Source organism: Macaca fascicularis, chromosome 20, assembly GCF_037993035.2.
Source record: "Macaca fascicularis isolate 582-1 chromosome 20, T2T-MFA8v1.1".
Taxonomy (NCBI): Eukaryota; Metazoa; Chordata; class Mammalia; order Primates; family Cercopithecidae; genus Macaca; species Macaca fascicularis.
In genome coordinates this window covers 784,778-806,803 of record NC_088394.1, presented here as the reverse complement: position 1 = coordinate 806,803, position 22,026 = coordinate 784,778, and the positions used below count along the sequence as shown (strand labels likewise).

The 22,026-nt window shown below is 58.8% G+C and overlaps 2 protein-coding genes across 22 annotated transcripts; one reads left to right on the top strand and one right to left on the bottom strand.

The window, feature by feature from the left end:
* Positions 1-2,529: 2,529 nt before the first annotated feature.
* On the top strand, positions 2,530-17,818 carry RHBDF1 (rhomboid 5 homolog 1). Of its 21 annotated transcripts, none has more exons than XR_012429549.1 (19): positions 2,530-2,654; positions 10,421-10,561; positions 10,631-10,761; positions 11,020-11,127; positions 11,665-11,878; positions 12,283-12,492; positions 12,567-12,689; positions 12,769-12,926; positions 13,399-13,653; positions 13,754-13,865; positions 13,989-14,063; positions 14,163-14,324; positions 15,232-15,332; positions 15,493-15,556; positions 15,672-16,036; positions 16,275-16,350; positions 16,421-16,521; positions 16,753-16,906; positions 17,118-17,818. XR_012429549.1 is itself a non-coding variant. In XM_005590728.5 (19 exons), the coding sequence occupies exons 2-19, from the start codon at positions 10,445-10,447 to the stop codon at positions 17,535-17,537; spliced, it is 2,676 nt and encodes an 891-aa protein (XP_005590785.2). In that variant the 5' UTR covers positions 2,530-2,654; positions 10,421-10,444; the 3' UTR covers positions 17,538-17,818. The 21 variants fall into 21 exon arrangements, 8 of the variants coding, with proteins under 8 accessions (XP_005590785.2, XP_073884420.1, XP_073884422.1 ...); XM_005590728.5 differs by having other exon boundaries at positions 15,942-16,036; XM_074028319.1 differs by having other exon boundaries at positions 10,378-10,561; positions 15,942-16,036.
* A 407-nt stretch (positions 17,819-18,225) lies between these two features.
* On the bottom strand, positions 18,226-21,913 carry SNRNP25 (small nuclear ribonucleoprotein U11/U12 subunit 25). Its single transcript, XM_005590717.4, has 5 exons — positions 21,715-21,913; positions 20,268-20,358; positions 19,935-20,040; positions 19,236-19,310; positions 18,226-18,764 (listed from the first exon to the last, which is right to left on the bottom strand). Exons 1-5 carry the CDS (start codon positions 21,856-21,858, stop codon positions 18,707-18,709), a joined length of 474 nt encoding a protein of 157 aa, XP_005590774.3. The 5' UTR covers positions 21,859-21,913; the 3' UTR covers positions 18,226-18,706.
* Positions 21,914-22,026: the final 113 nt, after the last annotated feature.

Sequence of the window (22,026 nt, the reverse complement as noted above, 5' to 3'; positions counted from 1 at the left end):
TTCCATTTCTCCAGGGTGCAGGAAGTGGGAGGAGAGGGGCCAGGAGCTGGGTTTCCGTATAGGGGGGCTCCTCCACCAGAACAGAGAGTAGTAGGGCAGGCATGAGGCAGAGCACACATATGTGCACACAGTTGTCCATGTGGACTGGGTACAGTCCTGAGTTTCATGCATGTCTGTGTGAAGAGACCACCAAACAGGCTTTGTGTGAGCACAAGGCTGTTTATTTCACCTGGGTGCAGGTGGGCTGAGTCCGAAAACAAAGTCAGCAATGGGAGATACGGGTGGGGCCGTTTTATAGGATTTGGGTAGGTAGTGGAAAATTACAGTCAAAGGGGGTTGTTCTCTGGTGGGCAGGGTGGGGGTCACAAGGTGCCCAGTGGGAGAGCTTCTGAGCCAGGAGAAGGAACTTCACAAGGTAATGTCATCAGTTAAGGCAGGAACCGGTCATTTTCACTTCTTCTGTGATTCTTCACTTGCTTCAGGCCATCTGAAGGCTCAGAGGCCTGACACTGAGCACACATGTATTGAACCCCCTGTGATCATCCTTCTGATGACCTCACTCAGGAGGCCAGGGTGGGCTGAGAACCTGGGGATTCCTGGACACAGGCTGTAAGATGGGGATTTGTCTGCAGGGGCAGACTGGGGCATGCTCTCCACCGAAGGTGACTGCTGGGTGTGGGGTGTTTCAGCTCAGAGCCAGCTGTGGCTGGTGCTCCTGGCAGCTGGCGATGAGTATCTGGGACTTGGAGCGTGTCTGGGTGGGGTCTGACAGCGTCCACTGCAGGAGGAGACCTGCTGACATCAGATGCCCAGCTGTGGCATGCTTTGGAGGCAAGCCCAGTCCCCAGCTTTCCAGAGAGGACACCACTTGTGGCCCTGCCAGCCTAGTCTGGGCATCCAGGCCTAGTAGGGCTTGCTTATCCCTGGCAGGGGTCAATATTGCTAAGCACGGAGACTGTCCTGTCTCTGGCTGTGAGCCTGGCATGGGAGGGGTGGCACATGCAGGCTACAGGAGCACTGAGTGTTGGCACCGGAGCAGGCTCCCTCTCACCTGGTGTCCCTGATGCACTGGCAGTCATCCCTCTGGTGGAGTTCCCCTCCACCCCCTCCAAAGCTTTCATTGTCTCCTTCTCCATGAGAATTGTGTTGATATTGCTTGTGTTCAGAGAGGACCCACTATGTGCAGGCACCACCCTGTTCCATGGCACGGACAAGGATACGGGCAGAGGATTCTTGCCCAGGCTCTGGGATCTACCCATAAGTGTACCAGCACCTTTCGTTCAAATTGTCCCCTTTCTTTTCTGTGTAGTCAAGGACCAGGCCATTGTCTGCATTGGGCACTGGGTGCAACAGCTCAGTTTGGAGAGGACTGGTGCCACCCAGACCCAGAGGATGGCACTGAAGCAGCAGCAGCCTTGTGACCAGCACAGGACCTGAAGACACACTTGTCCGAGGCCTGAGGGGGCACCCTGTAGAGGGATCCTTAGGGACCCATGGGAAGAAGGGATCCTGTACCCTCTCTCCAGAGGAAGCCTCGGCCCCTACCACTCAGAGCTCCTGGACAACCCTGCCTGTACTCTGCTGTTGGCACCCCTGTGCCCCACCCTGGGATGTGCCCTGGGTGGGTCAACCCACCCAGTGTCAGGAGAGAAATGCTGGGAAACTCCCACTAGCAGCCCCAGCTGAAAGCAGAGGGTCATTTTGAGTGCAGCCCAGATTGTGCAGGGATATGAGCCCACCCCGGGGTGGCCGCTAAGCTCTGAGACAGTGACAAGAGCCCAGAGTGGACACCAGACACTGCGCTGCCTCTGCTCAGTGGCTTCAGGTGGGGCCTGGTGCAGGCTGGCCTGAGGGCTTGCTGGTGGGGCAGGGCTTCTGGGGGTGGGGGCACGGGGCAGGGGGAGGGGTAATTACTGTGGTCCTGAACTGAGTGTGTGCATCACTGTATACAGCACACGTGTACATGTGTGAGTGGTATGAGTATGTACCCATAGAAAGATGTACATGACTAGGTGGGTGCATGTGAGCCTGTGCATGTGTAGGCGAATGAACCCATGAAGTGGAAGAATGTGGGAAGGTGTGTGTGTGATTGTGAGTGATCGGTGCACATGAATGTGTGTGAGGGAACTGAGTGCTCAGTGGGATTGGGTGAGTGTGGGCCTCTGGAGGAGGTCGGGTTTAGGGGAGCCAGGGATACCCACCCATCCTCCACCCTCTACCCTGTACCTGCCCTCCCTTCTCACTCCCGGTCTTCTCAGCACAAATCTGGGCAGGACGACAGGTCAGGCCTCAATCTGGAGCCAGGGGAGAGGCGGAGCTCCCACCAGGCCCTCCGTTGGGTCAAGGCGCTGGAGACCTCAGCCCCAGGCGTCCCCACGGGCGGACTCTGGGGAGAAGGGAGCCCAGCGGCCTTCCGGGAGGAGGTGACTTGGGCCGGGCAGGCGGGCGGCGCGCATTCCTGAGCCCTGAGTCAGCGCGGCCGCCCCCTCCGGCCGGGCCCGCCCCCGGCGCGCACGCCCCTCACTCCATGGCATTCCCGGGCGGGCCGGACCGGCGGGCGGGCGGGGACTCGGCGCCGGCGCCCTCCCGGCCAGCGGCGGCAGCCCCTCCTCCCTGGAGCCCTCAGGACCCCCCAAGGACCCCCGGCGGCGGCGGTGAGTGAGCGCGACCGGGAGCGCAGGGCTCCGGGGACGGGCGGGTTCCGGGGCAGCGTCCGCCGAGCGCGGGGCGCGTCCTCAGCACCCCGTGGCCGGAGCTGCTCTGAGCGGTCGGGGCCGTGTCGGGGCCGGGGCCGGGGCCGGGGCCGGGGCTGGGGAGGGATCGCGGCGAGTCTTCGCTGGGGCGGCCGGACTCTTCTTCCCGGAGTTTTCCGAGTCGCCCGCCGAGGCGGCCCAGCCCCGGATTCCTCGCCCGGCGCGCCGCAAAAATAGCCCGTGGCCGGATTAGCAGTCCCAGCGGCCTGGCCTGGCCGGACAGCTCGGCTCCAGCCCCCGCCCAACAGCTGAGGGTCCCAGGAGCGGGAGGCTGAAGTCCGGGGGTGCCCCAGGCTCCTCTGAGCTCCCCCCACTACATTTTCCTTCCCGGCCACCACCGGTGGGTGGTGCCTCCAAGTTGAAACTCCAGCTAAAGGCGGGATGGTCCCTGTCCCAGCCGCCCTCACCGATGGGAATAGCAGGAGCCGTGGAGCTGGGGGTGGGGGACTGACTCCACCTTCTGCCCCACAACGCTGACTCCCCGATCTGTAAACATCGAAGCTCCAGGGTGGTCTGGGAGCGACTCCCAAAGACAGACCCTCACTCTGTGTGCAGAGGCCAACAGGGACAGGCCTTCTCCCAGCTGGCGTGACAGCCAGACCCCGGATGCTCAGGGCATTGGCAGAGGGCCTGGCTGGCTGTCATGCTGGGGGCATGTTTGTGGGGCTGGGTGGGGAATGGGCAGGGGATCTTCCCTGGCCCCCCAAGTCCTGCTTCCAGTCCAGGTGGTCCTGACCAGAGTTCCTTCTGTGTGTGCCACTTAAGATTGTGAATGTGTGTGTCTGTCTGGGTGGGTGGGGCCTAGGTCTGGAGGCCCTACTCCTATCCTGGGAACTCCCACCCGCCAACGGGACTTCCTGTTGGAGACCGGGAGAAGATTCAAGGATGAAACTGGCTTTTCAGGTTTGACCCAGCTAGATGCCCGGGCAGTCCCAGGCTGAGTTCTCCCCACCCCTGTGGAGCCAACCCCAACCTCCTAGCCCCCACCCCAAGGGTGGGCAGAAGCTGGGGACCTAGCAGCTGGCTGGGGCTCAAGGAGTCCCTGAGGCAGAGCCCCCTGCCACCAGGGGTCATTCTGGGTAAGCTGGGCCCCTTTTCCTGAGAATGGGGCAGGGGCAAATGGAGTGCATGGGAGTCTGGTGGTCCCAGATTGAAGACACTGGGCCTCAGACCCTTTCCCAGCCCTTCCAAGCAGCCTTCACTGGCTGGCTGGCCTCCATTGCACAAACAGGCCCCTGGAGCAGGGTAGGGGGGTTGCTGTTGTCCCTCAACCAGCACCTCTCATGAGCTGGCCAGACAAACCCCCGCTTTGGGGAACTGACTTTCTAGGGGGCGCTCTTGGTTTAGGGGGAGCCGCCCAGGTCTCTCCTGCCTTTGAGGGACCATCAGGCCCTCCCCAGGATCTTCCCAGCTACAGTCCCTGCCCAGGGCACCCCCAGTTGCTCTCAGCTGTGAGGGCCTCCCCGACACTGGCTCCAGTTCCCTCACCTCAGTGTCTGTGCCAGGATCACATTTTGCCTAATGATCGGATTCCTCGGCTTCTCTGCCTGTTTTCTGAGTTGGACGATTTTGGGGGTGACTCCTTCCTCCTTCAGCTGAGATGCCCCTGATGGAGCATGTGGCAAGGGGTCTCAGAGAGGTCTGACAGCTGTCCACAGCCACAAGGCTGAAGAACTCGGGTGGTCTGCCTTGTCTTCTGGGGGTCTGCAGACAGGGTCCCTTCTACCACAGCTCCTGGACAGACCTGGCCCAAGGCTTTGAACTCCCTTATAGGCTTTGGGACCTCAGGCAGTGACTGGCTTCCCTGAGCCTCAGTTTCCTTATCTGGAAGATGGATACGGAGGACCCCTCCCAGGGGTTAGACAGACCAATGTGATCAGTCAGGATCTGGTTTGAAGAAACTGAGCCAGGCTGCTGAGGACCGAAGCCATTTCTGCTCTGACTTGGTTTCCCTGCTGGGGCCTCTCCAGTCCTGTCCTGCTTCTGGTGGGTCCTGGGAGGGGGTTGCGGGGTCGCCTGGGTGCCTGGGCACCTAGGAGCATGTGTGTAGGGTCAGTCAGGGATACCTCTGGAGGGCTCTGACTGGTAACTGGGCTGTCCATCTGTCCTCTGGTCAGACATGTGCATGGGATGTGGGCCTTTCCCACCTCCAGCCTGGGAAGAGTGCTTTTGCCTAACTCCTGGGACCCAGCTAGACTCCAGACTGGGGACTAGAAGTGACCAGCTTACCAGACAGTTTACACCCAGGATCTAGTGTAGCTAAGTCCTTGCTGCCATCCCCTTTCTGACTGTGTGGCTTGGACAGGTGCCCTGACCTGCACTTGGCATCCCCTGATTCCTGGGTGTGTCTGCCATGTCAGCCACTGTCAGACCCAACTGAGTTGGGGGTTTAGTTTTGGTGACCCCTGTGCTACATTTGCTAGCTGAACCTTGGGACAGCACCCCACCCCCTCCCCAATGCTGGCCCCTTTGTGCACTACCCTCCCAGGTCAGGTCCTCAGGGATTCCTGTGTCTCCAGGCCCTAGGGCGGCTTCCCTCACAGATGGCCTGTAGCAGGAAACCTCTTGTTCTGTCTACTTGTCTAGGGTGATGAGGGGAGGTAGGGAGCCAGTGTGTCCTGCTGGGGACCTGGAGAGGACCCTGCAAAGGTCTTAGGCCTGCCCTGTTCCACCCTAAACCTAATTTCTTCCACAGAAAAGAAGGGGCTTCACTGGGAGGGTTGAAGAGCACTTTGGGGTTTGCAAAGGGCCTAGCAAATATCATTCTCAGCATGATGCCATTAACAGACAAGGCAGAGAGGCCAGGTGACTCTCCCTTCATTAATCCAGAAGACCTGGATGCTAGGCTGCCAGACAGCTGGCGACCCCCTTCTCAAGGGAGATCTAGGATTGAGCTTCAGATTAGGAGTCAAACAGAAGACTGAGGGTCAGAGAGCAGCGTGTGGGTGGGGATGCTGGAGCAGCCACCTCCCCCTGGGATGAGGCTCAGGTGAGCTGAGGACACTTCTGGGCAGGTGTCCCGGGGTGAGGCCCCTTGCTTCAGCTGACCTTGGCAGCAGGCAGTTCCCTGGGCGGAGCAGAGCCCAGGCTTGATGGTTCTGGTCCTGGGGTTGGTAGTCAACTCTGCCGCCGGTTGTCCCTGCCAGCATGGTCCTGTGAGTGTGCAGGGCAGGCCTGAGCACAGAGGTGGTTGCTGCTCACACCTGAGGATGCAGCTCCACACTGGCTGTGGCCACTGTCTGTGCCCGGACTGGCCAGAGCTTCTCTCTAGTCTTTTCCCAAACTCGACACTTTTGGAGGGTCCTGTCCTCAGGTATCCCCAGGGCTGCCCTCTTGTTACATATGCTCTAGTTAGGGCCCTTTCACCCCCCAGCTCCTGCCCCTCAGAGAGTACCAAGTGCCCACAGGCTGCACCAGACACTCTGTGGTGGAGTCAGCTGTTGCCTTTTGTGCCAGGCACTGCTGTGACCCCTGATTTCCAGATGGGAAAGCTGAGGCTTGCTTAGGGTTGTAGGTGGAGACACATGGGGCCTGAGCATCAGCCTGGGCTGTACCCAGTGGCCTCCTTGCATCAGCTCCTGCTTTCTGGCTCTCCCTGCACCTGTGCACGCGGCCAGCTTGATGGGTCCCCAGACATCCCCAGAGCAAAAACCTGAGTTAACAGGACTCTCCACCATCCCCCACCCAGCTCTTCCACACCAGGCTCTGCAGGCAGCCAGAGTGGACTTCATTGTGCATGGCGCCAGTGGCTCCCTTGACCCTCCTCGTCCCTCAGCCTCATTGAGAGTCCTGCCCCCAGTCCCCAAGCTGGTCCTGGGATGCACTGTGGCTTTGGGTGTCTCCTGATGGGGCTGGGCCTGGGCTGGCAGCTGTGATGCTGCTGCAGTGACTCAGATACTGTGTGACCCCAGGCAGTCAGGCCTTCCATGGGCCACGGTTTCCCCATACACTGAGGGGTCAGCGGGGTGGGGGAGACACTGTTTGGATCCCCCCGAGGGGTTTTCTGGGAACAAGAGCCCACTGTGTGCCTGGGGAAGGCCTGGACACTGAGCCACTGTCTCTGGGAGGGCAATGTGCCGCTCCCTGGCCAGACTCTTTGTCCAGCCTGGGCCAGCCTCTCCCCACGCCTACTCTGGCTCTTCCTTTGTGAATCCCACCCACTCGAGGCCCAGATGGGGATCTAGGCACAGGGGTGGGGCAGGCCGGAACACCCAGCACTGCCCACCCGCAGGACCTGTAACTGAGTGGGTTCTCAGGTTCCCTTCTGCCTGCACTCCTAGCACAGGAGTGATTTTTGTGGAGGCGGGGGAACCCCAGGAGACCTGGATGTACAGGCATGGCGGCCGGTGCCTCCCTCATGAGCTGAGTACTCTACTGCCTCCTGGGGCCGCCTGTGGGCCCCGGCTGAGACAGTACTGGGAGGTCAGGTTCCCCGTACACGCTCACAGCTCTCAGCTCTTCTCACCCTCTAACTGTTCCTGCTCGCACCCGCTTATGCCAGACAGCTTCTCCTCCCAGAGCCAGTTGAGGGGTCATCTTGAGGAATCCCCCATTACCCCAGGTTAGGGACCAGATGGCCTGTGTTCTTCAGTGATCAGTTTACCCATTGGTGGCTTCAGACCAGGCTGGTCCTGAGCACTGTGGAACCAGCAGTGACAGGACAGTGGCCCATACACATGTGAATGAACTCCTGTCCTGTGCTGTACCCGGAGATCCAGGCCAAGGACCACCTCTGGGGAGTGGGGCAGCCTGAGGCTGCAGGTCCTGCAACGCAGGGGAGGTTGGGCAGAGCGCATTTGCGGGGCTCTGCGATGGGAGGGAGTCAGGTGTGAGGAGCGGTGGAGAGCAGGAGCCATGGGAGTCATGGATGTATGTGAGCCCATCAGCTGGCAAAGGTCTCTGTTGGCAAAAGTCATTCACACTCCTGAGTGAAGAACCAGCTGGATGTCGCCTAGTGCCGCTGGGCACAGGTGGAGACTCCTGGAGAGGCTGGCCCCCTGGATTCAGCCTGCTGATTCATGGCAGTGGCCCCAGTCTCTACTCTGCGCCCTGCTCCTCTCTGGCCCCTATAATGGCCTCACTAAGAGCAGTTGTCCGTTTTCTGGGTGAGAACATGCTGGGGGTGTACTCAGAATGCTGTCCCAGCACTGTGGGTTCCCGAAGCCCCTTCCCGAGCACGACCTGCCTTCCCAACATGCCTGACGCTGTCTGAAATTCCACCCCTAGTGTCTGAGACTCAGAGGTGGCCCCTCCTGACTATTCCTTACTAGCAGGGTGATGGTGCTGCAGTCCATATGCTCTGCGGAGAAAGGGCTGGGGGATGATGAGGAAATTGAGCTGTGACCCCTTCACACTGTGGCTGGGCCGTATCCAGGACACGCAGGTCTGGGCTGGGTTTGGGCCATGCGTCAGATGCAGAGGGGTCTCCTGGTGCTGTTCCCAGAGGGATCTTGACCCACCCAGTTCTCAGGATGCCTTCCTGTCTGACCCTGTTGCACTCTGGGGCTCTGCATGGGCGAGGAGCCCTGGAGGGATTCCCAGTGATGTGGAGGCAAGCTGCCGCCCTTGGCTTTTGCCCCTGATTCCAGGCCAAGTATGGGCCAGGGACAGGAACTCAGCCTTAGGGGGCCATGTGGATGGAACGACCCCTGGGCACCATGTCTGGGGAGTGCCCCAAAGCTTTGCCCCCCAACTCTCACCTGGGACCTGAAGTGCACAGTCAGCTCAGATCAGGGGCTGGAGTGTGAGGGGTAGGATAGGAGCCAATAGAAGGCATCCCTGAAGGACCCCCTCCCACCTGTGTCCTGGTCCATGTAGGACCCGTAGGAGCTGTGAGCAGCATTCCCAGCGTTTCCCTGGTAGTGCAGGGTCGGAAGAGCCGTGAGCTCTGTCCCAGGCCTGCCCCTGGTTGGCATGAGGCCATCAGGAACTGTGAACAGCACCCTGGGCTGTCTCTAATTGTGCTACCCTCCATATATGACCTTGAGCAAGGCAAGCCTGTGTTCTCCTGGCCTCAGTTTCCCTATTTGTACAGCATAGGTGAGACTTTCCTTCAAGCAGTTGAGAGTGAGACCTGTGAGTGAAAGCCATTTCTGGGGCCTTAGTGGGTGGGTTGTAGACCCTGCAGCTCCGAGCCTGTCAGAGGCTGCAGCTCCTTAAAGAGGCTGAGGAATTTGGGGTTTTCTGTCCAAAATTGCTTCAGGAAGCTCTGGCCAACCCCCTACTATCTGTCTCATGTCATGCTCAGGGGCCCTTCTCAACTTGGGTCTCCACTGGAATCCCTGTGTGGTCCCCCTGGGTTGGGGACAGCTGCAGGTCTGCCAGGAAGGTGTAAGGGGGAAATGGAGTCATAGTCACACAGCCAGGCAGTGGTGGCCAGAATTGAACCCTGGTCTTTCTGCTCTGGGGCCTTCCCTGGGCTCTGGCACGGTGCCTGGGATGCTCATGGTGGAGGTGACCACGCAATGCCCGGCAGCCCCAGCACCGAGCAGCTTCGCTGCTGTTTCTGGGCACGTGCTGCCACCTGGTGGTCACGATGGTGTCTGCGCCCAGGTGGTTTCTGGAAAGTCATTTGTGCACTGGAGCCTGGGCCACAAGCTGCTGCTCTGTCACCCTCTTTCCTGAATGTGGTGACTCTATGCAGTGGACCGATCACACACCCCTTACAGGCTGTCATGTGCATAGTGGGCCCTTTGTCTCTGGAGTGGAAGTTTTGGTGGGTAAGAGGGTGAGGCCTGGGTAAGACAGGTCTGAGATTTGCCCTGGGCACGGACTAGGGTGAGCCCCATGTCAGTAAGACCTCACATTGGCTGTTCCTTGTGTGTGTAAACCCCTGGACCCCAGCTGTGCTCACTCCCCTCCTTCAAACCTTTGCTCAGATGTCACTCCACAGTGAGGCCTCACTGCCCCCTGTCAAGCAACCCTAGTTTGTTTTCTTTCCCCCATCACGCTTAGCATCTTTTAACCAGTACATTCACTTATTTATTTATTTATTTATTTATTTATTTATTTATTTGTTTATTTTTTTGAGACGGAGTCTCGCTCTGTCGCCCAGGCTGGAGTGCAGTGGCGCGATCTCGGCTCACTGCAAGCTCCGTCTCCCGGGTTCACACCATTCTCCTGCCTCAGCCTCCCGAGTAGCTGGGACTACAGGCGCCCACAACCGCGCCCGGCTAATTTTTTGTATTTTTTTTTTTTTTAGTAGAGACGGGGTTTCACCGTGGTCTCGATCTCCTGACCTTGTGATCCGCCCGCCTCGGCCTCCCAAAGTGCTGGGATTACAGGCGTGAGCCACCGCGCCCGGCACATTCACTTATTTAAAAAGTTTATTGTCTAGTCTATAAGCTCCAGGAGGGCAAGGATTTTGTCTCGTTTTTCCACCAATGTGCCTCAAGCACCTAGAGCAGTATCCTGATCACAGTGGGTGCTCAGATTGTTGTCCCATGGACTTATGTTGTCTGAGGACCTAGGATGTGCCCAGCACTGTCTGTTGGAGTGAACAAGGCTGGCACAGAGCAAGTCAGTGCTGAGCACATAGTAGGGCTCTGACAATAGGGGACATGAGCACGACAGTTGGGCTTATCACTGCTTTTCCCTCCTGGGTCTGGGCACAATGAATCTTCAGCTGTCAGCGTTGTCATGATTGAGTAACACACCACGCCCTGCAGGCCTGCCTTGCTCTGCCGGGAACCATGAGTGAGGCCCGCAGGGACAGCACGAGCAGCCTGCAGCGCAAGAAGCCACCGTGGCTAAAGCTGGACATTCCCTCTGCGGCGCCCCCGACAGCAGAAGAGCCCAGCTTTCTGCAGGTAGGTCCTGGCCAGCAGGGACTGTGGGCGCCCCCTGTCCAATACCCTCACCATGACCCTGTTGCCCAGCCCCTGAGGCGACAGGCTTTCCTGAGGAGTGTGAGTATGCCAGCCGAGACAGCCCACATCTCTTCGCCCCACCATGAGCTCCGGCGGTCGGTGCTGCAGCGCCAGACGTCCATCACACAGACCATCCGCAGGTACCGTCGCTTCCCAACTGCTCCACGGGGTGGGAGCTGGGGGCTGGCGGGGCAGAGGCAGGTACACTGAGGATGGGAATGAGAACAAGGGGCCCTCCTGTCTCAGCTTCCTCCTCCATGTTGGTCCCCACACCCCCTTGCCCTCCTCCTGTTCTGGAGACTGACCGCTCTCACCCCACTACCGTGCTCCACTCCCTTCTCTTCAGCACTCACTCTCTCCTTCTCTGTCTCCACCACCCGGATGCTCTGGCCTCTTAGCAGCCGACAAGTACACTTCGGCCATGTCCACACTCTACCCCTCTTGGGTCCCTGGGCTGCCCGCAGGGCCTTCCCACAGCGCCAGTCTGTCTCTCGGTCCCTGCTCAGGTATCTCATACAGGTCATGAGTGTGTTGGTGCTTCTGGCATGTGCTTGGCATGTGGCCTCTTGGGAGCTGCCAGCGTGGTTGGCATTCCCTGGGGCTCCTAACGGCAGGTGCTGGCAGTGTTTTTGTTTGCATGTCCAAGTGCCGTGGACAGCCTGCCTGGGCCTGTGAGCACCTGCTGTCTGAGCTCTGTGGTGTCCTGGGGCCAAGCTCTCTTGGGTTGAGCTCTCCGCTCCCTCTCTGGACTCAGTGTCTCCCCTCAACTGCCCCTCAGGGATGGTGGGGTTAGGGCCTCTGTGAAGCACTCAGCTGGGCAGGGCCTGCCAGCTGTGGTCTAGTGGGAACTTGAAGTTGGCTAACAGTTCAGGGGGTGGCTGGAACCCACTCATCCTCTTATTAGACCTTGCCCACCCAGACCCTGGCCCCTGGATTGACTGCAGGCCTGGGGCAGGGCATGCCGCCCCAGAGGAGGGCCTTTGAAGTCCCCTGCCTGGGAGGGGGCGATCTGGCTGCCCCTTGCTGAGTCCCTGCCATGCCAGGGGGACCGCTGACTGGTTTGGAGTGAGCAAGGACAGTGACAGCACCCAGAAATGGCAGCGCAAGAGCATCCGTCACTGCAGCCAGCGCTACGGAAAGCTGAAGCCCCAGGTCCTCCGGGAGCTGGACCTGCCCAGCCAGGACAACGTGTCGCTGACCAGCACCGAGACGCCACCCCCACTCTATGTGGGGCCATGCCAGCTGGGCATGCAGAAGGTATGCCTGCCTCTTGCTGCCTCCTGCAGGCCCCTCCTTCTGCTCCCAGGGGCTGGGGCTGCAGACACAGCTAGTCTGAGCAGAAGAGACTCTTTGGGAGTTCACAGTCTTGAAGGGCAGTCAGACAGCCTGCCCGTGAAGGCACCTGAAACAGTCTCTGGGAAGGGGTACTTTGGGATGGGGACATGGTCTTGGGATTGCACCAGGGGACCAGTGTCTGGATGGGGGAGCATTCCAGGCAGGACCTCTAGGTGCTGTGGGGTGGGAGTGGTGCCCATACAGCTGTCCAGGGGCCGATGAGGAGTCAGGAGCAGTAGTCACACTGTCTGTGCAAGGCCTCTGTGTGTCTGGGTGAGCAAGGAGCCCCCATGGTCCTGACTCCAGCATCTCCTCCCCTCCTCCAGATCATAGACCCCCTGGCCCGTGGTCGGGCCTTCCGTGTGGCAGATGACACTGCAGAAGGCCTGAGTGCCCCTCACACTCCCGTCACACCGGGTGCTGCCTCCCTCTGCTCCTTCTCCAGCTCCCGCTCCGGTTTCCACCGGCTCCCGCGGCGGCGCAAGCGAGAGTCGGTGGCCAAGATGAGCTTCCGGGCGGCTGCAGCACTGATGAAAGTGGGTGCAGGGGCGAAAGGTGGGGGTGGGGGCTGAGCCAGCAGCCGGGTCTCATGCTCACTTCCCCTCCCCAGGGCCGCTCTGTTAGGGATGGCACCTTGCGCCGGGCACAGCGCCGAAGCTTCACTCCAGCTAGCTTTCTGGAGGAGGACACAACTGATTTCCCCGATGAGCTGGACACATCCTTCTTTGCCCGGGTAAGAAGCGCCCAGAGCGTCATCCCCCCTCCCTGTTCCCTTCTCCCTGCGTCCACCCTGACCTCATGTGTTTGCTCAGGAAGGTATCCTCCATGAAGAGCTCTCCACATACCCAGACGAAGTTTTTGAGTCCCCATCGGAGGCAGCACTAAAGGACTGGGAGAAGGCACCGGAGCAGGCGGACCTCACCGGCGGGGCCCTGGACCGCAGTGAGCTTGAGCGTAGCCATCTGATGCTGTGAGTGCCCCAGGCAGGGAAGGGGGCCAGAGACAGACCCGGGGGGCCCCTCAGGAACAGCTGAGCGAGTATCGCATTCACCTCTGTGGGTGATGGAAGGGGTAGCCCCATGGACTGATGGACTGGGAACTCACTGGCCACCGGGGGTGGGAGACCCAGGGCTGGGCATGGCCCCAGCCTCATGGCTAGCCTGTGAATGGGACAGCAATCTTAGAGCCCAGGGGCTAGACAGAATCCAACGGGGAGGCGGAGGTGACAGGTGATACTTGCTGAGTTGCAGAACTCAGTGGGCCCGGGTTCCGGTTCCCTGCCATCCCCGGAGGCGCGCAGTGTTGGGGGCAAGGAGGAGGCAGATGCTGGGCAACTTGCCCAGCATCTTCACCAGGATAGAGACAGGGTGCCCTGGTACCCCCGGGGAGGGACGGCAGCAGCTTGGGGGGCTGGGGCGGGGATGAACGCCGGCTCCCTCCAGGCCCCTGGAGCGAGGCTGGCGGAAGCAGAAGGAGGGCGCCGCAGCTCCGCAGCCCAAGGTGCGGCTCCGACAGGAGGTGGTGAGCACCGCCGGGCCGCGGCGGGGCCAGCGCATCGCGGTGCCGGTGCGCAAGCTCTTCGCCCGGGAGAAGCGGCCATATGGGCTGGGCATGGTGGGACGGCTCACCAACCGCACCTACCGCAAGCGCATCGACAGCTTTGTCAAGCGCCAGATCGAGGACATGGACGACCACAGGTAGGCGTGGCAGGCAAGGCCTGGGTTGGGATGGAGGCTCCTGGGGGAGGGTGCGGCTCCGGGTTGGGGATGAGGCCCCTGCTGACGCTCCACCCCGCAGGCCCTTCTTCACCTACTGGCTTACCTTCGTGCACTCGCTCGTCACCATTCTAGCCGTGTGCATCTATGGCATCGCGCCAGTGGGCTTCTCGCAGCATGAAACGGTGGACTCGGTGAGCCCCTGTGCCTTTGCTGGGCCCAGACGAGTGGAGTCTGGGCACTGGACCCCCTCCCGCCCCGCTCTGGGAGGAGAGGGCCCGAGTCGGGCCGTCTGATCCCGCTCCCCAACCTCCCAGGTGCTGCGGAACCGCGGGGTCTACGAGAACGTCAAGTACGTGCAGCAGGAGAACTTCTGGATCGGGCCCAGCTCGGTGAGGGCGGGGTTGGGGCGGGGCCGGCGGGGGCGGGACGTGGAGGTGCCCGGCGGGCAGGAGGCCCGGACTGAAGCTGCTTGTCTCCCTCGCCCGCAGGAGGCCCTCATCCACCTGGGCGCCAAGTTTTCGCCCTGCATGCGCCAGGACCCGCAGGTGCACAGCTTCATTCGCTCAGCTCGTGAGCGCGAGAAGCACTCGGCCTGCTGCGTGCGCAACGACAGGTCGGGCTGCGTACAAACCTCGGAGGAGGAGTGCTCGGTGCGTTTCCCGCCCTGGACTCCCACCCTTGTCTGCCTCGTGGTCGCTCTTTCCTTCAGATTTCAGATAGACTCAGCAGAGTGATCCTTCGCCCTCGTTCCTGGCACATCCCGCCGTCCCTATGTGCGAGGCCTTTCTTGTCATATTCATTCCTCCTTATCCCTACCCTCCCCCATCTCCAGCTCCTGGCTCCAGAGACCATCACCTGATTTGGTCTTTTGATTTGGGGGTACTCTTCAAGCGTGTGTCTTAAAGCTTACATAAGTGGTATTGGCCTCTTTTCCACTAAGCAATTTTTTTTTTTTTTTTTTTTTTTTTTGAGACGGAGTCTCGCTCTGCCGCCCAGGCCGGAGTGCAGTGGCCAGATCTCAGCTCACTGCAAGCTCCGCCTCCCGGGTTCACGCCATTCTCCTGCCTCAGCCTCCCGAGTAGCTGGGACTACAGGCGCCCGCCACCTCGCCCGGCTAGTTTTTTTTGTATTTTTTTAGTAGAGACGGGGTTTCACCGTGTTAACCAGGATGGTCTCGATCTCCTGACCTCGTGATCCGCCCATCTCGGCCTCCCAAAGTGCTGGGATTACAGGCTTGAGCCACCGCGCCCGGCCTTTCCACTAAGCAATTTTTTGAAAAAGATTCATCCAAACTTTAATCACATCATCTTATATGGAGATGCCGTAGTCCATACCAGTTCCCTGATTTAGGACAGAGGTTGTTTCTGATTTTCAGCTAACAGGAATTATGCTGTTGAACTCTTTCTAAGAGTCTTTTCCAACATACATGTGTATCTCAAGAGTGGGGGTGACTTGTAGAAGCCGAGGGAAGAGCTCAGTGGTTTTGACTCCTGACTCCCTGAGTGCCCCTCATTGCCCTGACCCATCTGGACCTGACCCTGTGTCCCCCTCCCACAGTCCACGCTGGCAGTGTGGGTGAAGTGGCCCATCCATCCCAGCGCCCCAGAGCTTGCCGGCCACAAGAGACAGTTTGGCTCTGTCTGCCACCAGGATCCCAGGTTAGTCCCGCCGGCAGCTCTCTCACCTGCCTTTGTCCACATCTTCCCCGGGGGGCGTGGTGCAGAGGGTGTAGGGGCTCCCCTTGTTGGGGACTTAGTTGGAAGGGTGCCAATGCTAGGGGCTCGAAGCAGGGCCTGACCACATACTTGGCTTGTGCAGGGTATGTGATGAGCCCTCCTCTGAAGACCCCCATGAGTGGCCAGAAGATATCACCAAGTGGCCGGTGAGCTGCAGTTGGGGGTGGTTAGGGAATCCTCCTTGTCATGTGGGGAGAATGCCACACCCCACCCACTGGCGATGCCAGAGATTCCCATCATGGGACCACCTCACGTTTTCAGATGCTGTGCACCTGGCCTTTGCACAGCCTGTCCATCAACCAACGCCTGCCCCTCTGAGCAAGTAGATCAAGAGAACTAGATGGAGACTTGAAAGGTCAAGTGACATGATTCCAGTTTGATAGAGACTCAGAGTGTGGTGGCTTGAAGTCAAGGAAGCCACACCATTTTCTACTTTATGAGCCCGCCCATCTTTGCCTCTACCCCCAAACATGGTGTGGGGCCAAAGGTTGGGGGAGGCCCTGACCCAGCTCATCCCCATTTGTGACCCAGATCTGCACCAAAAACAGCGCCGGGAACCACACTAACCATCCCCATATGGACTGTGTCATCACAGGACGGCCCTGCTGCATTGGCACCAAGGGCAGGTAGGTGTGCGTGTGACTGAGTGCAGCTGGTCTCTGGGCTCAGAGCATCGCCCTAGGGCTGTGCCTTCTCCCTAACTAAACCCTGAAATAGCCCAGTATACCAAGGGTGTGGGGTTACAGGGGGTCTGGACTTCTTCGGGGCCAACAAAGGTGGGTAGGTGCGGCTGAAACTTTCCCTGGATCTCAGCAATCCCCCTCGGCAAGGCAGCAGCCTCCGAACCCCGGCCTGCCTTTCTAGGTGTGAGATCACCTCCCGGGAGTACTGTGACTTCATGAGGGGCTACTTCCATGAGGAGGCCACGCTATGCTCTCAGGTAGGTGTCCGGAGTGTCCGTCTTTCCCCTCCCCCAGCTGCTGTGAGTGCTGATATGCTGCTCTGCACAGGTGCACTGCATGGATGATGTGTGTGGGCTCCTGCCTTTCCTCAACCCCGAGGTGCCTGACCAGTTCTACCGCCTGTGGCTGTCCCTCTTCCTGCACGCCGGGCAAGTGACACTGTGGGCTGGGTGGGGGACTCAGGGTCCCCAGGATTGGCTGGCTGGGGGTGGCAGAGACATGATTCCAGTTTGATAGAGACTCAGAGTGTGGTGGCTTGAAGTCAAGGAAGCCACACCATTTTCTACTTTATGAGCCCGCCCATCTTTGCCTCTACCCCCAAACATGGTGTGGGGCCAAAGGTTGAATGTCTCCCAACCCCCACCTGCTACTGACTACAGGATCCTGCACTGCCTGGTGTCCATCTGCTTCCAGATGACCGTCCTGCGGGACCTGGAGAAGCTGGCAGGCTGGCACCGCATAGCCATCATCTACCTGCTGAGTGGTGTCACCGGCAACCTGGCCAGTGCCATCTTCCTGCCGTACCGAGCAGAGGTAAGGCTGGCCCTCGGGGTGGGGATCCTCCGTGTGCACCTGCAGCCTGCTGTGAACCTGTCCATATGGAGCACTGTCTGGGAGCATCTCCAGTTGGGTCCTCGGTCCCAATATGCTCTGGGCCATGGGAAGTGGGGCACAAAGATGAGGCCTGGGGTCCAGGGGGCCTGCCCAGCCCCACAGCCTTATAGCTACCCCAACCATCCCCCAGGTGGGTCCGGCTGGCTCCCAGTTTGGCATCCTGGCCTGCCTCTTTGTGGAGCTCTTCCAGAGCTGGCAGATCCTGGCGCGGCCCTGGCGTGCCTTCTTCAAGCTGCTGGCTGTGGTGCTCTTCCTCTTCACCTTTGGACTGCTGCCCTGGATCGACAACTTTGCCCACATCTCAGGGTTCATCAGTGGCCTCTTCCTCTCCTTCGCCTTCTTGCCCTATATCAGCTTTGGCAAGTTCGACCTGTACCGGAAACGCTGCCAGATCATCATCTTTCAGGTGGTCTTCCTGGGCCTCCTGGCTGGCCTGGTGGTCCTCTTCTACTTCTATCCTGTCCGCTGTGAGTGGTGCGAGTTCCTCACTTGCATCCCCTTCACTGACAAGTTCTGCGAGAAGTACGAACTGGACGCTCAGCTCCACTGAGCTGGCTGCGGGCTCCGGGGGTCGTGCGCTCCAGCAGGCCAGAGCCAGACACGACAACTCTGAGCCTCACAGGCTTACAGGAGTCACCTGCTCCATGTGGGGACTGGCCTGTTTCCTGGACACAGACCTCTTTCTTTTGCCTTGTTCACTTCTGTTGAACCCCTCGTACTGCTGGGCATTTATTATACTACTTCCCGTGATAACCTTCTAACTTGTTTCTTGACGACCACCTCATGTGGCCAATAAATGGACTGGGAGCGTTTTAGCTGCCATTAACTTGACCAGGGCTTCCCCTTCCTTCTTTGTTTCTGGCTGGGAGCTGTGGAGGGGCCTGCAGCCAACTCACTGGGCAGGGAACTGAGTGTCAGATACAGTCAACAGGCTCTTTTGCTTCCCAGTGAAATCCTTCAGCCGGGCACGTGCACCTTGCTCTTTCTCCTTAGAGTGCCTGGTAGCCGACGCTGGGACAAGGACCTAGGGATGTGCTGTCACACCCTCCCCACGTGCTGGGAAACACCCCGCCCCTACCCTCAGCAGCTCCAATTTCCACCCTGCACTACCTCCCTGTCCACTGAATCTGCTGAAGGCACTGCTACAGGCGAACCCTAAAGGCTGACGCTGGAGGGCCCACACATAGCCGTGCTGTGCTCGCTGCCACCTGCCACTGTGAGCTCCAGGACGCAGACCCTAAAGCCACTCTGCTTTTATTTCCTCCTTGCTGTGGAGATGATGGTAACACAGTTGTGTGGTTTGGGGAGTGGTGTGGCCACAAGGCTTTGGTGGTGTGACATCTTGGACTATAGGACTTACGTGTACCAATTCTCTCCCCTTAACTCACCTCTGTGATGGGGCAACCTCAGTCTTTGCTACCCAGGGTACTGTGGCTTTTGACTTTTAGAAGCACACAGGTTTATTTTATACACAGGGCCAGGCTGTGGCTCTGCCATGTGACCAGGGTCTTTGGACCCAAGGAGAGGTCAGTCTCAGGCCAAGTACATGAAAGAAGGGAGCACTGGCTCACCCTGTCCTAGTCCTGAGGGCCCCCAGGTTCATGCTGACAGTTCCTGTTGGGTGCCTTTGTGTGAAAGAGGCACAATGACTCGAGGATCTGATCCTGCTGGGAAAAAGCTCAGCCACCAGTGATAAAGAGAGTTGTCCTGTCTGGAGGCTCACTTTTGCCTCAGCTTTTTGATGAAGGAAACCTCATCTCGATTCCGGATGCCATAACTGAAAAAGAAGGAAAGGCGTAAAGCACCTGCCCTACAGAAGGACACATCTGTGACTCCCCTCCTTAGGCTTGTGGGGGGCCACGAAGAAACAACAGAGGGGAGGCATGTGGCCTCTGGGAAGGCCAGGAAGTGGTAGTGGCCATCCTCTCACAGACCCAGAAGCACTCTGACTCACAAGTCCCTGGGGCAGGGAACTGAGTGTCAGATAGTCATAGCCTTTCGCTTCCATGCCCACTCTGATTTCCTCCCTCCTGGCACTGTGTAGCCCTAAGCTGCCACTGGTGGGAAGCAGCAAGGCCCCTCCAGTGCCCTCTGCCTGCCATTCTCCTAGTGGGGAGGGCCCCAAGGAAGCTCCTTGGAGGAGGGTGTTACCTCCAGAGAGTGAGCCGCAGCCCTCTGGCAGAGCACGGGGGACTAGGGGTCAACAGAACAGCTGTCCCCTACAGCTCAAGATGTGGCCGGCACTTACTCTCGGAGCTTCTTTTTATCTTCTGTGAGTTTCTCTCCGGCAGAGGTCAGATGGTACGTCCTCCACACATAAGACCTGCAAGAGGGGAACGCAGGTAAACCACACGCCCTGAGCAGGGTGAGCTGAGTGGCTGTGCATGGCGTGGGCTTGAGGCATTCAGCCCTATGGGACCTGGGGCAGCTGTCCTCCCTACCTGGGCTGTTCTGTACAATGTGCAAATTGGCTCTGAGGCGGCTGCACGGAGGCTCTGTTCTCAGAGGCCTGTATGGGGCGGCTTGCTAATGCAATAGGTGACAGTGTTGAGACTCAGTGAACAGGACAGTTGATCCAATAGGAGAGTGAGGGCTGCCAGCACCCAGGTGAGAAGGGGATGGTAGCCACTACAGGTGTACCATCCATAACTAGGGAGGCCACTTCCACACACACTGGAAATGCCCGACGGGGTCCCCAAGTGAGGATATCCAGCAGCTTGGATGGGGTGATGGCGATGAAAGCAGTATGTTAGGGATGGCCGAGGCAGGAGTCCCAGGCACAGAAGGACCTGCACTGTCTGAACTCTTGTGACGGGGAGCTCATCACTTCAGTGGTGCTGTACTCATGCAGAGTTGAGAGCTGTTTCCAGGTGGTGCCTGGTGACAGTGCCAAGAACAGCACTAGCCCCAGGAAGGGCTATAATGAAGGGATTGTCGTTCCACTTACCAGCTGATGTGCTGAATGCCCCCTTCACGCTCCTGCTTGAGCTGCACGTATCTCTGGATGGCCTTCTTCAGGTCCAGGACGGTGGCACTCTGCACTACCACCACAGCTGCAACCACGGACACAGATGGGAGAAGATCCACAGTGAGAACCCAAAGCCATAGCCTCCGATGGCAGGAAAGGAACCCGGAAGCTCTGTGCACAGGGCAGGTTTGTGGTTGCCCCAGTACCCCTGGGCATGGCCTGTGAGTTGCGGAGCAGGCTGACCAGCACTGTTACATTTTGCTGCTGTGAAAGCCTGGACCACATAACCTGAAGGGAGGAGGGCACACTTACGCATTACTTCTCCATCCATCTTGCACACTCGGACCGTCATTGCCTGGCCATATTCTAGGGCTATTTGGGAGTTGACTTCTTCCAAAGTAACCTAGAAAAGACCAAGGGCAGAAGTGGGAACCCTGGCTGTCTTTACAACAACAAAGAACAAGCTGACAGTGGCCAAAAAGTGGTGCTCCATTTTACGAAGGGCAAGGAAGGGTACTTGCATATATGTTAGAGTTTCCCAATTCATCAGAGCCCCAATCTCATGTTCCACTCACATTTTAATGTCCAAAGTGGACAGAGTCTCTGGGGGAAAGAGGTGCTAAAAAACAGGCAAGAGAATAAACTCACATGAGGATCCATCCCCAGGGGTGGGTGGGGTCCTGTCAGTTCACCCTGAGTATCCCTGATCATCAGGACCCAGGCCAGGGCCCAGGACTGAGTAAGGCAGGTGTACACAAAAAACGGTAATAACAAATATTTTAATACAACATTTAAGAAATACAAGGCAATTAAAATATCCATGATGAGCAAAATATAAAACATTTAAAACTGGCCGGGTGCGGTGGTCCACGCCTGTAATCCCAGCACTTGGGAGGCCGAGGCCAGCGGATCACTAGATCAGGAGATTGAGACCATCCTGGCCAACATGGTGAAACCCCGTCTCCACTAAAATACAAAAAATTAGCCGGGCGTTGTGCCGTGTTCCTGTAGTGAACCTGGGAGTGGGAGGTTGCAGTGAGCCAAGATCGCACCACTACACTCCAGCCTGGCGACAAATCAAGACTCAGTCTCAAATAAATAAAAAGTATCGTGCCAAAGCATATTGACGCTTGAGGCAAATGGAACTAAGTTTTTTCGTTTATCGTAGGGTTTTTTTTTTTTTTTTTTTTTTTTTTGCATCACCTTTGACTTTTAAAGCTATTACAGGCCGAGTGGGTGGCTCACACCTATAATCCCAGCTTTTTGGGAGGCTGAGGTAGGAGAATCGCCTGAGCCCAGGAGTTTGACACCAGCCTGGGCAACATAGTGGGACTCCCTCTGTACAAAAAATTTAAAAATTAGCCGGGTGTGGTGGCGCGCATCTGTGGTCCCAATTACTCCGGAGGCTGAGGTGGGAGGATGGCTTGAGCTCAGGAGGTGCAGGCTGCAGTGAGCCAAGATCGCTCCACTGCACTCCAGCCTGGGCGACAGAGCAAGACCCTGTCCCCCCAGCCCCCTAAATACAATTACATTAAAATTTCATTTAATGTCACTCACTAATGAGGGTTTTGGTTCCTCTTTAAACTTCGCGCCGCAGGCGAGTGTGCCTGGCCAAGGTAAAGACCCTTGTTTACGCCCAGAGGCGCCTTCCTCAGCCTTGGGCCGCAGCCTCCCACCAGCACCTTCAGAGGCTGCGCGCGCCCGGACGCCCGGCCCCCGGGGAACGACTCCCGCCCCCCTGGCCCCCGCCAGCACACACCTGGATCGGCAGATCGCAGAGCAGCGGGTCCTGCACCACCATAGCCAGACCCTCCTGGAACACGTCCATGGCCTCGGAGTGCGGCAGCGCCTCTTCTTCGTCCTCATCTTCCTCTTGCGCCTCGGACCCACCCGCGGCCTCCATCTCCTCCAGGGCAGCACCTCTCAGCCGGTCTCTGCCGGCACTTCCAGTACGCACTAGGGAGGCCAAGCGCGCACGCGCAGGAACTGCGGCCGGTCCCAGCGAGGCCGCCCAGCCATTGGTGCGCCGAGGGGTGGGGCGGCTGCAGTGACCAATGACAAGTGCGAGACA